General features: G+C 40.7%; 1 protein-coding gene across 3 annotated transcripts in view; it reads left to right on the top strand.

The window, feature by feature from the left end:
* CNTLN (centlein) overlaps positions 1-15,447 on the top strand; it is a 286,401-nt gene that overhangs the window by 269,782 nt on the left and 1,172 nt on the right. For all 3 annotated transcript variants that reach the window (XM_034773873.1, XM_034773872.1, XM_034773875.1), the window contains 2 exons: positions 5,812-6,009; positions 7,555-7,632. In XM_034773873.1, the coding sequence (XP_034629764.1) occupies positions 5,812-6,009; positions 7,555-7,632 (276 nt within the window). The remainder of the gene's footprint in view (positions 1-5,811; positions 6,010-7,554; positions 7,633-15,447) is intronic.

Raw genomic sequence — 15,447 nt, 5'->3', positions numbered from 1 at the left:
GCATTGCCAGCAGATCAAGGGAAGTGATTATTCCCCTCTATTCACTGTGAGGCCACACCTGGACTATTGCATCCAGTTTTGGTCCCCCCACTACAGAAGAGATGTGGACAAATTGGAGAGAGTCCAGTGCAGGGCAACGAAAATGATTAGGGGGCTGGGGCACATGACTTATGAGGAGAGGCTGAGGGAACTGGGGTTATTTAATCTGCGGAAGAGAAGAGTGGGGGGGGGATTTGATAGCAGCCTTCAACTACCTGAAGGGGGGTTCCAAAGAGGATGGAGCTTGGCTGTTCTCAGTGGTGGCAGATGACAGAACAAGAAGCAGTGGTCTCAAGTTGCAGTACGGGAGGTCTAGGTTGGATATTAGGAAACACTATTTCACTAGGAAGGTGGTGAAGCACTGGAACGGGTTACCTAGGGAGGTGGTGGAATCTCCATCCTTAGAGGCTTTTAAGGCCTGGCTTGACAAAGCCCTGGCGGGGAATATTTAGTTGGTGTTAGTCCTGCTTTGAGCAGGGGATTGGACTAGATGACCTCCTGAGGTCTCTTCCAACCCTAATATTCTGTGATTCTATGATTCTATTCTATTGATACTAATGGGAGTACATTTTTGCCTGAGTAAATAGAATAGGATTTATACTGCCTAGTAACCAGTAGATACAGAGCACTCTATAAACAGATAATAAAACAAAATCCCTACCTGACTTAGCTCACAAATAGCAAGGGGAACAATATAATAGCACAAAGGTGAGGATCATCCTTGGATGACTTTGCCTTGCCACCACCAGAGGAGAGGCCGTTCCAAGAGTAAAAGGGGTGGTTTGAAAAGAAGGCGAACATCTAGGAGTGGGAGGAGACATAGAAATTGCCATACCAGATCACAGCTGTGGTCCACTGTGGCCAAACTCAGGTGATTCAGAAAGTCTGTGGTGGGCCTTTATGGAGTAACCTGCCCACAGAGAGAGTTGTTTCCCAATCCCCAGGTGCCTTATATGTACTCTACATTACAGTTCCTTCCCAGGGCTGCTCCTGTCGTGGCACAGCTATGTGTTGCCTCTCATGCAAGGCTGTAACCAGCATGCATTTTAGAGTCTGTATAAAGTATAAAGCTTGTACAGAGTATTTATTTTTACAGGCCTTACATCAAGTGAATTTACGGTATGGACAAAAACCTTTTTAATGTCATTAAGGTTTAAATGTTAGTCACCAGAAATAAGGTAATGCAAAGTCTGAGTTACAGTTGAAATATTAACAAGGACATGTTGCACATCTTGAATGTTTTTATAGTATATCTATTTTATGCCAAAAAGAATAAACTATTAAAATACATATTTAAATAGTGGGCTAGAAAACATTACATGATTTGCAACATCGTTAAGATAACACTGCATTTGGAATATTAACTTTTGCATTTCATGACTCTGGTGATTTTTCTGGGCTGTGTTGTTTTAGAAAGCAGAGGCTCATTTATGCACTCATTGCTTGCACAGTTGCTTCCCTACATTTGTGCACATGGTTACCTTGACTATGCATATAAATTAAGGACTCCACATGCAAGTGATTCTTCAGACAGCTATGGGGTCATTTGTGTAAGTAATCATGGTAATTACATCCATAGTTATAGGCATTGAGGCCATCATCAAGTACCATTGCAATGGTCCAAGATCAACTCATGTCAATTGTAATGTTGAGTGTTTAGCAGATTGAAACCCCTCAACCCTTTGCATTGGGAAAATCCATAGTATCTACTCCCCTACATGGGAATAATCTTTTCTGAATAGGGGGAGATGGGAAGTTTTATTATTATCCAATCAGTGTTTGTCAGACTTGGTCATGGATTTACTTCTCAATGTGGACACTTTACCATACATGCCAGTTTTCAAAGTTACACCAGTTCCAAATAATCTCTGTGTAAAAATGTGTGGCCACTTTTAAAAATAGCAAATGTAATATTTTCAGCCTTGTAGACCTCAAAAATGGCAAAAGATACATTGCTCAAACTTTTTTTTTAAAAGTCACCTTCTGTAGAGACTTAAGAATGGAAAATTTTACCCCAAAAAATGAATGTTTCAGAAAGTTAGGAAAATATGGAAACAAGGTTTATAATGGAAATTAGTTTGTAATGATAACTGCAGGGGATGTTGTTGTAATACATAGTTATAAGATTTATATAACTACATGCAGCTAACGTGACAATTCCTACTGCTTAAAAAGGATTGGAGATTTAAACTATTGCATTATATATAGCTGGCCCAGTAGCAATTGCACTGATGTGTTGTAGAGCCATTTTCAGGAATTAATCAGGGATTCCCACTCCAGTCGGCTGGTAGAAGCTAAGTATGTCCCACAGGAATAAATCTGACAGTAACATCTAAGCTGGGAAAATGACTTGAGCAAGAAAATATCCCCTAGATTTGAGACAAAGGAAAACAAAAAGAAAGAGCAAGTACTAACATCGCTAATACTAATAAAAGGTGTTGTCATCAAACATGAATACTACATTAAAGCCATATCCTGCATTCACTTCAGCAGGTTTGTCTATAGCGCTGTCTCTTTCAAAATATTTAAATTTGTAAAAGACGCAATGGGAAATGCTCGATTAGTTTGGAACCTCAGACCAGAGTAAATCTGAACCTTCAGTACAGTCTGTATTGGACCTTTACTGAATTAGAGAACAGTGTTGCTACTCGGTTCAACACACTTTGGTTCAACACAAACCAAACCCTGTTAGAAATTGGTTAGCTGTTTAAACCAGTTGGACAGTGGCTTCCTGTCTCAGTTCGGATAGGTCAGCACTGCATCTGCCTCAGCCTGGATCCACAGATTTGGTTTAGTGGGGCTCGTGCTAGCATGCTAAAAATAGCCATGTCGTTGTGGCTCAGCTGGGGTTCGAGCTCTCAAGCCTGCAGGGATAGGGAGGCCTGAGAGCCTGAGCTGGAACATTAAAGCAGTGCCTACACAGCTACTTTTAATTTGGCCAGTAGAGAATAGGGCCCAGTTCCCTTAGATTCTTTTGAAAATCTCGTGCTCTGACTTTCCCCCCAGCCAGCTGGCTGGTCAGCTCTAGAAATATTATGGAAATAAATTGTCTCAAGACATTATATTGAAAATACCACAGGAGCTGGAATCCTTTTGCTATTGTTGACATTGGACAGATTGGAATACCTGTTTCGCTTTCATTGTACCCACCGCACTTTGTCTACACTTACGGCAGCGTGTAGGGTACAGGCACTACACGCTGCAGTGAAAGCAGGCTGAGTCCACCCTTGTCACTGTGGGGTGCAGCTCTCACAGTGGGGAAAAGCTCTTGCAGTGGGGAAATGCCAGAGCTGTTCTCCATTGCCTCCCCCTGCTAGAGCCTTTCCCTGCTGCTGGAGCCTTTCGCTGCGGTGAGACGAGGCTCCAACAGCAGGGAGGCAGCAGGCAACTACGCTGCTAAAAATAGAGATGTAAACATGGGAAGAACTATTTGGGCATGCAGAGAGCCGTGTAGGGTATTTACACGAGGGTCAGGCATGTACGGCACTCTGCTCCACTCTTCTCTCCTAAGCCGTCCCTCACCGTCCACTGCTGTTTATACCCGTGCTAACTGGGCGTGCAGTGCCTGTACTCTACACCCCACCGTAAGAGTAGATGTACCTTCAGAATCTGTGTTGGGGGAATGCAAGTTTATAATAAGGATAGTTTAACTAGTTGTAGCAAAATACTAAATTGTGAAAGTAACAGGAAGATAATGAATAGATCTTGGGATCAGAGAAATCTGTTAAGATTTGTTTCAAATACATTAACAGTGTTTTGATTACACTGAAAGCTGAAGAGTACTTTACCCAAAATGCCAATAAACAGGCTTCATAATACTGCAATCAATTTTATATGAGACTAAGGTATTCAGTGCTTGTTAGCTCTGAATATGGAAAGAATTTTCAGGAATTTATCAGTGGCTGGAGAAAGATAGTTTATTAAAAATATTCCTGGATATGATGATCAAAAGAAAACCCTTATTCTCCAATCTTAAACTCACCCAGGATATTATTTGTTGACAATTACAGTCCTAATGGTTGGCTCATGGTGCCACTTGGGTACACTAGGTGGATCTTCTGACAGTGAGCTACCGTTGCTCTCTCAACTCTCCCCAGCTGGCAATTTTTAAATAACACTCATCTTTCTCTGCATCTGACAAAGTCACACTTCAAAAAAAATCACTTGTGTTGTCAGCCTGGTGGCTTAGCGGTAGTGCTCTGGGATGCTATGCCATTGAATCAGAGACGTTTAGAGATGGAAAAGATCTATTAGGGCATTGAGGCCACCTCCTGGTCACTGTAGGGTGTTTCCTACTGTACATTTTCTTGTGTTTTGTCTTGTTTTATATATTCTAAGTGATGGGGCTCACACTATGTCCACGTCCCTGGGGGAGAGTATTTCAGAAATTAATACTATATATCTAGCTGTCAGGAAGCTTTCCCTGATAATCACCCCAAATTTTCCTTTTCTCAATTTTATCCCAGGATTCCTAACTAGTAACCCCCTTTAGACCACCCTAAATAGCGCCTCTTATTTTTTGCCACTTACATTGAACTATCTTTACATTTTCAAAATCACATCCCACTTAGTTATCTCTCAGCCATGGCCTGCTCTTCTCTGAATTCCCTTGAATTTGTCAACAGCTTTCTGGTACATAGGAACTGAATTCCAGGATGAGCACAGTAAACCCATGCTTGGTTTGGTTTGAGTTATTTAATGCTAGCTTGTCCAGATCAGGCATCCTACTCTAGCTTAAAACTAGTTCTAAATGTTCTCCAAAGCAGAAAAGGGAGGCTAGAGCTGAATCTTCACTGATGCCCTATACTTTAAGGCTTGGATTTGGAAACTAGTCTCTTGTATAGCCTTCCTTTGGGACCTGATCCTCCTTCCACTTCAGTGGGAACAGGGGTCAGGCTGCTTATGTACATTCTGAGCTAATAGCTTTAAAGTATATGCAATCAAAAAAGTGACTACCTGCTCAAACCAGCTTAGCATAGACTCTAATGGCTTGGCTAGGTCCAGATGATCAGCCAGCTGTGTATAAATCACAAATCCCAGTTTAAACCTTGACTATCAAAATGTGCAGGATGGACATCAGGTACAGCCATCAGATTGGGGGGAGGAGGGTTTCTACTCTTCACTTACATGTGCTTCAAGTATGTGGCCACTAATTAGCAGACTGATAATCACTACTTCTGATGACTGGGGATTGGAGAAATGAACAAAGAAGGAAGGAATTCATAAACACAATTTGAGTGATGTCATTGTGGTCACATTGTGGGAAGCATAGTGCCTACTGATGGAGAAAAAGACAACTTTCTGCTACTTGATGTGACAGCCTGCAGATCAGCTTAACTGGTACCACTGCTTGAACCCAGTGGGGCAAATCTAGTCCTGGTGTAACTCCATTGAGATCAGTGAAGTTACTCTAGAGATGATTGTGTCCCATTGAATCTGAAAAGGGTTGAGAGTTAAATCAGTGGTATCTGTATCGGTCTCTTTGCTGGCTCTGTGAATATGCTTTATGTTAAGGGGAGTGATGTCAGGTAATTAGTTTTAGATACAGCTAACAAAAATATTAAACGGAATGACCAGATTAGGCTAAATTTCGTTTATTTTCTATATTGCATCTACTTCTTCATTTTTGTTTCAGACTTTACTATTTAAACAGTGACCGAAAATAACAAGGAATTCCTGTCCCCAGGAGCTTACAACCTAAAGCTTATCTTTCATCGCATTTGCACTTTCACAAAACTACAGTAGTGTATTTATCTCTCTCATATATTCTAGGCCTTAACCAGAGAGTTACAGCGTAATGTACAGGAGATGAGAATGCGAATCAGACATGCTAAAAAAATACAAGAAGAGAAAGAATGCAACAGATATCTTTCCAAAGAGTCTGTCCACCGAGCCCAGTCCTTGGCAGCATCTATCCTTAATATTTCAAAGACTGACCTAGCGGAGATGCTAGATACAGAAGATGATGAGGTAAGCTATTTTAAGGGCTATTTTAGGATAAAAGGCATATCCTTAGCTGGTGTTAATCGATGCAGTTCCATGTAAATCAGTGGCGCTACTACAGTTTTCATCAACAGAGGATGTGGCCCAACATTTTTTTTATTTATTATTATAACTACTGCAGTAGCACCCAAGAACTCCCAATCGTGGATCAAGGCCTCACTGTATTAGACACTGTACAAGGAGAGAACGTAAAGACAGTACCTTCCTCAGAGAGCTCACAATCTAAGATTTAGACAAAATGTAACCGGTGAATAAAGGAACAAATAGAAGGGGCAAAGTTATAGTGGAGACATTATGAATACAATAAAATGCGTACATTAAAAAATAAATTTACTGATTTGAACATGGGGATGCGGAGTTTTTAATAATTTCAAAATCCTTAGTAATTTCCTTTTTTCATGAGGAAATTTGATAATGTCACACACAACATTCATTTTGAAGGTGGACTTCAGTACTAATGAAGCAATTTGGAATGTATCGTGTCATACCAAAATCAGTTTACTTGTGCATGTTTTCTCTAATTTCGGTAACTATTAAAGTGATTCTGTTAAATGGGTGTTTTCTAATAAGGAGCCTGTTGTTTTTCTTTCTTGAGCCTATCCTACAGTTTTATGGCAGAATATTTGATTTGACATCATCAAAACACTCTGTGATAAATATTATGTTTTCTTAGTTGCTCAAGCTGAAATAAAGCTAGCTAGTGAGTAAAAAAGATGTAGACTGACTGTGTGTACATACAAATATAAAAAGTGTGTGTGCTGTTACTTGGAAAATGTTGACTAGTAGTGATAATACTTTCACATTGTCACAACAGATTATGACTAGTTCTGTTAGCACTCCACATTGTAGAAGCCACAAAGGGTGTGTTCCACACTTTTAAAGGAATTGCACTGTGTGTGTGTGTGAGAGAGAGACTGCATACACACAAATACATTATAGGTCTGATTTCTATCTCACTTAAAACCAGTTCTACGCCTCTGTAGGTTTATTGCTTTCAATGGAGTTACTCCTTATTTACCTCAGTATAACTGAGATCAGAATAGGGTCCTATATTTTTGCCATAATGTGTATTCTAAGTGTCTGTGTCTAATACACACACAAAGGAAATGTAAATGTACAGCTGATATATTTACACTGTATGTATACATCACATGCATGTTTTATTTTATTAATCTATGTGTAGATCCCAAACTTCCAAAGTGACTTCCTCAATTGCAATTACTAAATTTGCACATATATTCATTCACACACAAGTGTATTTTAAAGAAGAACTGGGCATGCAGTTATCCAGTTGCATGTGCAAATATAGGTTATGTAAATGCAATGGAAGCCCTCAAAGATTTTGCGGATCCAATTTAGACAGCCAGTTTTCAAAGTATTGTCCCCATTTACACATACAGTTACTCAATTGGTGTGCAAAAATGCAGTTATGATTGTCTGTAACTATCCAGTATCTTCTGCGAGTATAATAGTAGCAAAATACTATGTAATTCATATTTATTCTATTTTTAGGAAACAGAAAGGGCTAAAATGGAAGTTGAAAAGGATAAGGAATGGCTGTGTTACATACAGAAACTTCTTGAAGGACAGGTACTACATTTTATTCATCCACTTAATGAATTAAAACTTCCTAATCTAACTAATTATATATCTTTAATAGTAGTCATTCATGCAGTGCAACATTATTATTTTCTGATGTTTCTTTTCTACCTCTCTTTAACTGTGAGGCATTACATGAGACAGAGAAGAAGTTAACACCATATTTGTACTAGCTAACTTAACGGATGAAAAGAATCTGGGGAAAACCAGCACAGATCTTCACAAATGTATTAATTAAATTATTGAGTCAGTCTGTATGCTTGGTAGAGTGAAAAGGATCCATTCTTTCATACCTCTTAGGAAAAAGAGATTTTTTATTATGTGCCTTTAAAGTCAGTAGTTGATATGGACACCTGAGGAGTTCATGGGTTTCAGTGACCTTTTACTATGGACCTGTTTCCAGTCAATTCATGTTTTCCTCACAGCCAGACAGCTGTTTATTACCGTGTCTTCCCGCATTCTCTACAATATTTTCTACTGAGACCTCGAGCAGCTTGTTAGTGGGAAGTAAATATTGATTTGGCATCCTGTCAATGCAGAAAGAATGAAAAAATTTCCACCAGAGGCCCCTCAAACATTTTCCTATCGACATTTTCTGTGCAGAGTGGAAGGCTGCATAGAGGATGACAAGGCTGAGACTAGTTGAAATCCCTGAGGGGTCCTCTGAGACTGCCGCTGTGACCTGTGTGATACTTTTTCTTCTCTTTCAAGTCTTTTTTTTTAATACACACACAGTCTGCTGGGATGCTCCCCTCTTGTAAGTGATCAAGGGCAGTTTATTGGCAGGTGAGAGCCCTGCTTTTCTAGTCGTAGTCAGTTGTTGTTTGGACATCACTGACAACATCCACTGGATCTTGAAACTTTTTCATTATATTTTAGTTACCTTCTGAATCGTGATTACGTGTATCTAATATCTGAAATAAAATATTTGATTTATAAATGTAAATGTATATGCAGTAGTGTGAGTGCCTATGCTGTATACGTCATTTCTAATAAGAAAGCAGATAATTAAAAATATTTTTGAAAGCCATTTCAGAGGCTAGTCATTTCTAAACAGCAAATAATATTTAAAGAAAATAAAAAACATTTCAGTGTCAAGATTAAATCCCATAATCAGCTATTAAAATGGTGATTGTTTTTCTTCATTCATTATCAGAAGATACTACGACTGCTGCCAAGGAGATTGAAATACCCATTGAATTGCTTTGGCCTGGCCACAAGCAGTACAGCTTCATTTAAATAGTTTTAGTGCTATATGCAAAACTGAAACAAAACAGAAAAACAAATGTAGTCCCTACGTTTCCTTCAGATTTGAGAAATTTTAACCATAAACTTTAGTAAGTTGTAGGAATAAATGATGTGCTTGGTTCATACTGGGGACTATATTCTTTCTTAATTCAGATGTGATTTTTGTTTTTGCACCTGGCAGATCATAAAAGTAAACTAAATAAAAGATTTAGGGCCATATCATCCTCTCCACCACCACAAGCAGAGGGTAGTGCATTGAGGATGAGGAGAGTGGTGTTTTTGTGACCAAGTACCTCTTTCTCTTTAGGTTCCAAGGGGACTGGGAACTTCAGCTAGGGAAGGAGGAAGGGCTGCTTGCTTTCAGCACGAGCACTTTCCTCGTCTCTAACTCATGGGAATTTAGTGAGTAAGTGAATGGTGATTTGGTCATCATTAACTTACCTGCTTCCCCTCTCTGTGCTGTGAGGCATCCCTGTTCCGTTTTCCTGGCAGGGATTGTAGGGGCATGGGAGACACCTGGCAGCCCAACTGCCATAGAAAACGTTTTGGCAAGAGCCTGGAGGATACCAGGGACTGGCTGGTTTTGAGGTCAAGATCTGCTTCCTCTTCTGTGTGAGGGATTAAATCATGCCTCCAACAGATGGACGTGAAGAAAACTGATCCTACCTGGGAGTAGCCCATGGAAAAGGATATGCCCTTTACCATTTTCAAGTCATGTCTTGTGCATTGGTGGATACTGTGTTTATTTTTAATACATGTTTCTAAAAATTCTGATCTGAAATGCTCAATTTAACAGTGGAAAAAATGGGAACTTTTTGTCAGGACTCTAATAAGAATAAAATGTAGACTTTGCACAGTGAGATACATTTATATTCTATGTACACATACACATCTGTGATATGGCATCTCAGGCTTACTTTCTGCACTTATTGTGAGAAAATGTCCTGCAGAAAATTGCATCAGATCACTGCAGTTTGATATAGTGTCTTTTTGTGCCATTGAGCCCGGACTCTGGAACATAATTGCCCAGCAGTATTGATTTAATTGCCTAGGTTTATTTGTGGACTCCTAATTATTGACTGGAGGTAAATTTAATGGAGAAACCTTTATGAACACTGGGAAACTGCTGCTGTTGCTGTTATACATAATGAACTGCATCATATCCCTCTAGATCATTTTTCAAGCTAATTTTATTCCACTGTGACAGTACGATAACATTTAAAATGTCATAGACATTTTATTTTTATTACTGACATATGCTGTTTTACTGCTGCATTAGAAATTTTGGGGGAGACTGGGGGAAGCACTAGTTGCTTTTAATGTCATTTTATAGATTCCCCTAGAGTGTAATCATAAACGACTATAGCACACCTCTGTTTTACACTTCATCTACACTCCTATTTTCTGTACGGTTATGACCTGAAAAGGTTTGTATTTATGCTGGCTTTAGAAAAGTATTACTGTTGCTATGATTAATAATTACATAATATAGTGTCCAGAGGCCTCAGTCAGAATCGAGGCCTCACTGTACTAGCTATTGTACGAACACATGCAAAGAACTGCCCGAACAATCTAAATAGAGAAATTTCCTTTTCAAAATATTATTCAAATAAAAATTGTATTATCTAAGGAAATAACTGAGTTGGGAATTCTACTGTGATATTTATAAACACACATTGTCTAAAGCTACATTTTGACTGGCCAATGAGGTCTTTTTGATGATCTTTGTATTCATGCATCAACTCCCAGTGCCTGGAACCTCATCACTGAAAAATGTAAAACAAACATCCTAAAAACCCCACCCCTTGTATGTAAAATAGAATGGGGTGAAAGTTAATGGGTTTCTGTGGCACAAGCGGGTGCTGTATGTGAAGAGGCGTCATAGGAGGTACACGCTCCTGCCTGGAGACTTCAGAGAGGCTATCCATAGCTAATGGGGCATGAGCAAGGCAGAGCTGGGGAATCCACCAGGGCACACAATCTCCAGTCCTTCCCTAATGGGGGAGTAGGGCACATAACAACCAGTGTAGGCCATTCTATCCATTTGACATGTCTACAGCTCCAGTGGGGCATGAAAGGAAGATTCTTTCCCCACTTCTCTCCTCACATTCCTAGTGCCTATGCTAGCTATTTGAGTCAGGCCCTGTCCACAGGTGCCGCTCCCTCAGCTCCCATTGGCTGTGGTTCCTGGCCAATGGGAGCTGCAGAGCTGGCGGTTGGGGCAGGGGCAGCATGTGTAGCCCGCTGGCTGTCCCTATGCATAGGAGCTGGAGGGGAGACATGCCGCTGCTTCCGGGAGCCACGGCAGGCAGGTAACCTGCCTTAGCCCCATTGCGCTACTGATCAGACTTTTAATGGCCTGGTCAGCCGTGCTGACGGGAGCCACCAGGGTCCCTTTTCGACCGGGCGTTCAGGTCAAAAAACGGACACCTGGCAACCCTACCTTCAAACCTCGAAGAGAGATTTTTAACAAGATACAAGTAGTCTGCCAAAATCTTTCAAGCCTTGGAGCCTGTTACAAGGTTGGCTTAACTGGTCCTTTTGTCAGGTACACAGTTGTGCCTCAGTTCCCCTTCCTCCTTGTGTGCCTCTAGGGTTATCATGCCTAATGCAACAATAACTCCATAATAAAATGTACCCTCCTTGGGGCTTCTTTGTTAATATAAAAATTGTATTCCAATGGTTGTAACAAACAGGAAAACTCCCCATCACACCTTGTCCCCAGCTTTCTACAGATCTCTCACTAGGGTCTATGGATAATCCTTCCCTTTTGTGTCAGGTCTTGCAACGGTCCTTCCACCCTTCAGCTACAAGGGTTCTCCACAACCCTCCCAGCAGGGCTTGGCTCACTCACTGGCATCTGACCACAGACCCACTCAGTTCTCATCTGGGAATGTAGCCTAACAGCCATAGATGTCCCCCTTCAGATTTCCCGGTGGGGTCAACTCCCTGCCTTCCCATGCTGTCTTGCTAGCAACAGAGCCTGTCTTTTATTTTCTCTCTTCCACAGCAGGCCTTGCTACCAGCATAGTCACATGCTTAGTCCTATGAAACCCCCCCCCAACCTCACCCCATGCTACCACTGTCACCATCTACCTTCCTTTTTTAACCCAGAGACTACAGCTTCAAGAATCCTGTCCTTAAAACAGCTAAGTCTCCCTAACAGACACGATGGTCTGCATCTAGAACCAGTACTTTGTGTTCTATACCTTTTAAGATCTGTGCTGGGCCATCAAGCCTAGCATCCATGTTTGTGTTGTCCTTGCAGTAATACGACAGGAACTCTGTTCTCTAGGATGGTAGTTTGGAACACTATAAATGCATGATTTTATGGGATGAGCAGTAATAATCATGCATTGCATTGTATGAAATGGGCTGAATAAAGCGAGCAGTTGGATTCATTAGCAAATGTTCCAACGTGTGCCAATAGTGGACAACAGATGTACAGATGGGAATTTGTTAGTCACATGAGTCTTCACAAATCGGTATAGCCAAGGAACAATAATAGAGTGATGAATTTTCAGATTACTACCCTACTGAGTTTTTACAACTAATTCATTTAAGTTGAAATGAACAAACGCTCCAGTTTTGCCTCTGCTGAAATTAGCAGCTTCAGATGCAATTTCAGCCTGCTCTGCTCAAGTTTAATTTCCGTTGAATTTACAATTTACCTACTTCAAGATGAAGCTGCTCTGAAGTGAAAAAAAAAATCTATTTACATAAAAAAATATAAAAGGTTTTATTGCAATACTCCCCGCAATGGGCAGATTAAATGTATTTGTAATCACTGTTGTGTGCACTCCAAAAATATTAGCAAAGAAATAAACAACTTAATTTTTGTATTAATTTGTAAATCACTGTCAAGCAGAATAATATAGTCTGTGGGGTGGATGCTTTTGGTAATTGACACACTGTGAACTGGGATGTCATTCCTCATTAGAATAACAACACCACCACTTTGCATTTATATCTTTTTCCATCTAAGGATCTCCAAGCACTTTCAAAACACAAATTGCTAAAGCTTCCTAACACCCCATGGGGCAGATAAATATTATTTTCCCCATTATTACAGATGGAGAAGCTGAAAGACAGGTATTATCTTGCCCAAGGTCATAGTGACTCAAGGCTGAGAAGAGAACCTAGCACTCCTGACTCTTAGGCTTGTGCTGTAACTATTAGTCCACTGGGAGGGAGCATGGACTATGTCCCCAAGATGACTAGCTGTCTTGTTAACATCTGCACAGAATGTTCCCACTTCATCTTTATAGATTTTCCTATTACAACAGTGAAAAGTTGAAAACTTAGGCAATATAGTAAGTCTTAAAACATGTAAAGCTAGGCTGCTGTTGCTCTCTCAGATTGTCTGAATTTATACAACTCTATTAAATTTTACTTTCCTTCAATGCTATTATAAATTACAGTTAATGGTGTCTAGTATTATTACCACCAGTTACCTTTCAGAAAACTGGTTGTGGCCCAGATTATTGGGAGCCACTTGAATGAAACCACATTCAGTACTAAAATACATAACTGACAGCTGTACTGAACATGTCTGCGCAGCTTAGGTACGGACATGAGCTAACTAAATTCACACAGTCCTGCCCCAGGCTTTGGGCAGGTTTAAAATCTGGGATGGATTCTTTAGATTGGATTTTCGTCAACTGTTCTGAAATCCTGAACAGGAACGCAAATATCCCAGCGTATTTACAAAGTCATCTATAAAAGTAAATCTGACAGGCTTCTATTGAAGACGAAGACTGCAGTGATTCAGTGCAGAGTGTATGTCTATAAAGAGACTCAGATAAAAACACAAATACTTCTCCCAGACTGACACATGTGAGAGAATGCCACAATATTCAACCTTCTGCTGCTCTTGATTTAAGTGAATAATTTAGTTAGAAAGACTTCTTTAAAGATCACTTTGTTATGACATACAGCTGCAAAAATAGTGAACAGCGAGTACACTATAGAATGATAGGAACCTGAGAAAGCAGTGAGATAATACATTAATTTAAAGCAATTCATTAGGAAAAAATATAAAATGAATCAAAAATGAATGTGGTCAAGCTAGGGAAAGAAGAACTTATGTGAGACTTTGAAGTATATGTAAACAATGAAGAGCAGTTACAGAGTGGGCACCATGCTATGGTCAGTAATTTTCCAGCACGGTAGAAGGTAACTGTAACAGGATGGCTTGCCTCTTTAAGTGCCTGAGGTCTGGGGCCAGCCAGCCCTGTTTGATTATCAGACCCTGCTGGGAAGGGGTCAAGTGATCCCTGTAATGGGCTGAGAAAGAGCTCAGTTGGGATGGAGTTGCAGGACGGTGATGGGTTCCTGAAGCAGGGGGATTGAAGGGAAGGGTTGTCTTCTGTTCAGCTTTGTGAGGGACAAGTGGGAAAGCCTCTGGGAGCTGTAGCCCCTGGTGGAGGAACTGCTTTGTTTAGATGTTTTGCCTAAGTTTTATGTTTGAAAAATAAAATGGTGCCCTGGAAGAAGGGCCTGAAGTACTCTGGGCATAACAGTGAGTCCTTCCTGGGCTGGGGAGACAGGCCCGCAGATTACAGTACAGTCGGCAAAGGATTTGAGCTGAGATTGTGCTGTTGTAATACCAGTACATGCTGTGATCAATGGTTTGATCCTCACACAACAGTGTAGTAGTTCCTGAAGCTCTCAAGAGAGTGCTAGTAAGTGTGCTTGACTAGCTGAGCAATCCCACATCACAGACCGAGGGGCTATAGACTGAGCGCTGGAGGTCATGTCCAGCCAGCTAGTGCTAGCCCTGTGCACATACCGTTCTTACTCAAGAGGAGGAATACACAGCGCACCATGGCAGCTTGCCTTGTAAATGCAGTGACTGTTGGGCAGGACATAGTACTTGGCCCGCACCACTCCATCCCTCATGCACAGCCCACATGGGTAAGGTCAAGATTTTACCCTCCATCGTTTTATACAGATAATTTCTTGTAACATTTTAATTCTAAAACATCTAAATAAAAATAGCCCTACCATTGTCCAGCTTGTTCAATGTCCTTTCACGCTAGCTTTTAGCTTCTTTTGTAGTTTGTGCCTTTTCTATAGGAAATGTGCAATAACTATATCTGGCATAAATAATATCAACCTAGATTAATCTTTAAAGCCCAGCAGACATGATGGGAAGAGAGGAGGATATAGAAATTAAAAAAGAAATTCAGAACAGATGTGGCTCTTCCATTAGGATTCACCTCCCTGTGAAGACACCACTGCTTTAACCCAAGGCTTCTTCCAGGAGGGTCAGCTTTAAGTTGTTCCTGGGACATCCTCTGCTAGCAGAGGCTTTCCAGAAGGTGTACTGAAGCAGTGCAATATCTAAGCCTGCCACCCCACCAGTACTGCTCACTTTTGGGGGCAATGGGTAACTGAGTGGAGTTGGTGTTACCTTGTGCCACCCGCTGATGGACTTTCCACCTCCCTGCACTCAAACACTTGGATTACACTGGCAGCAGAATCTATCCAGGGCTGAATCTACACCATTTTGTACAGTATGATATACACTGAAAAAGTCCAAACTATATGCAATAA

Source organism: Trachemys scripta, chromosome 6 (assembly GCF_013100865.1).
Source record: "Trachemys scripta elegans isolate TJP31775 chromosome 6, CAS_Tse_1.0, whole genome shotgun sequence".
Lineage (NCBI taxonomy): Eukaryota > Metazoa > Chordata > Testudines > Emydidae > Trachemys > Trachemys scripta.
The sequence above is the reverse complement of the archived record's forward strand: the minus strand, read 5'-3'. Positions and strand labels throughout refer to the sequence as shown.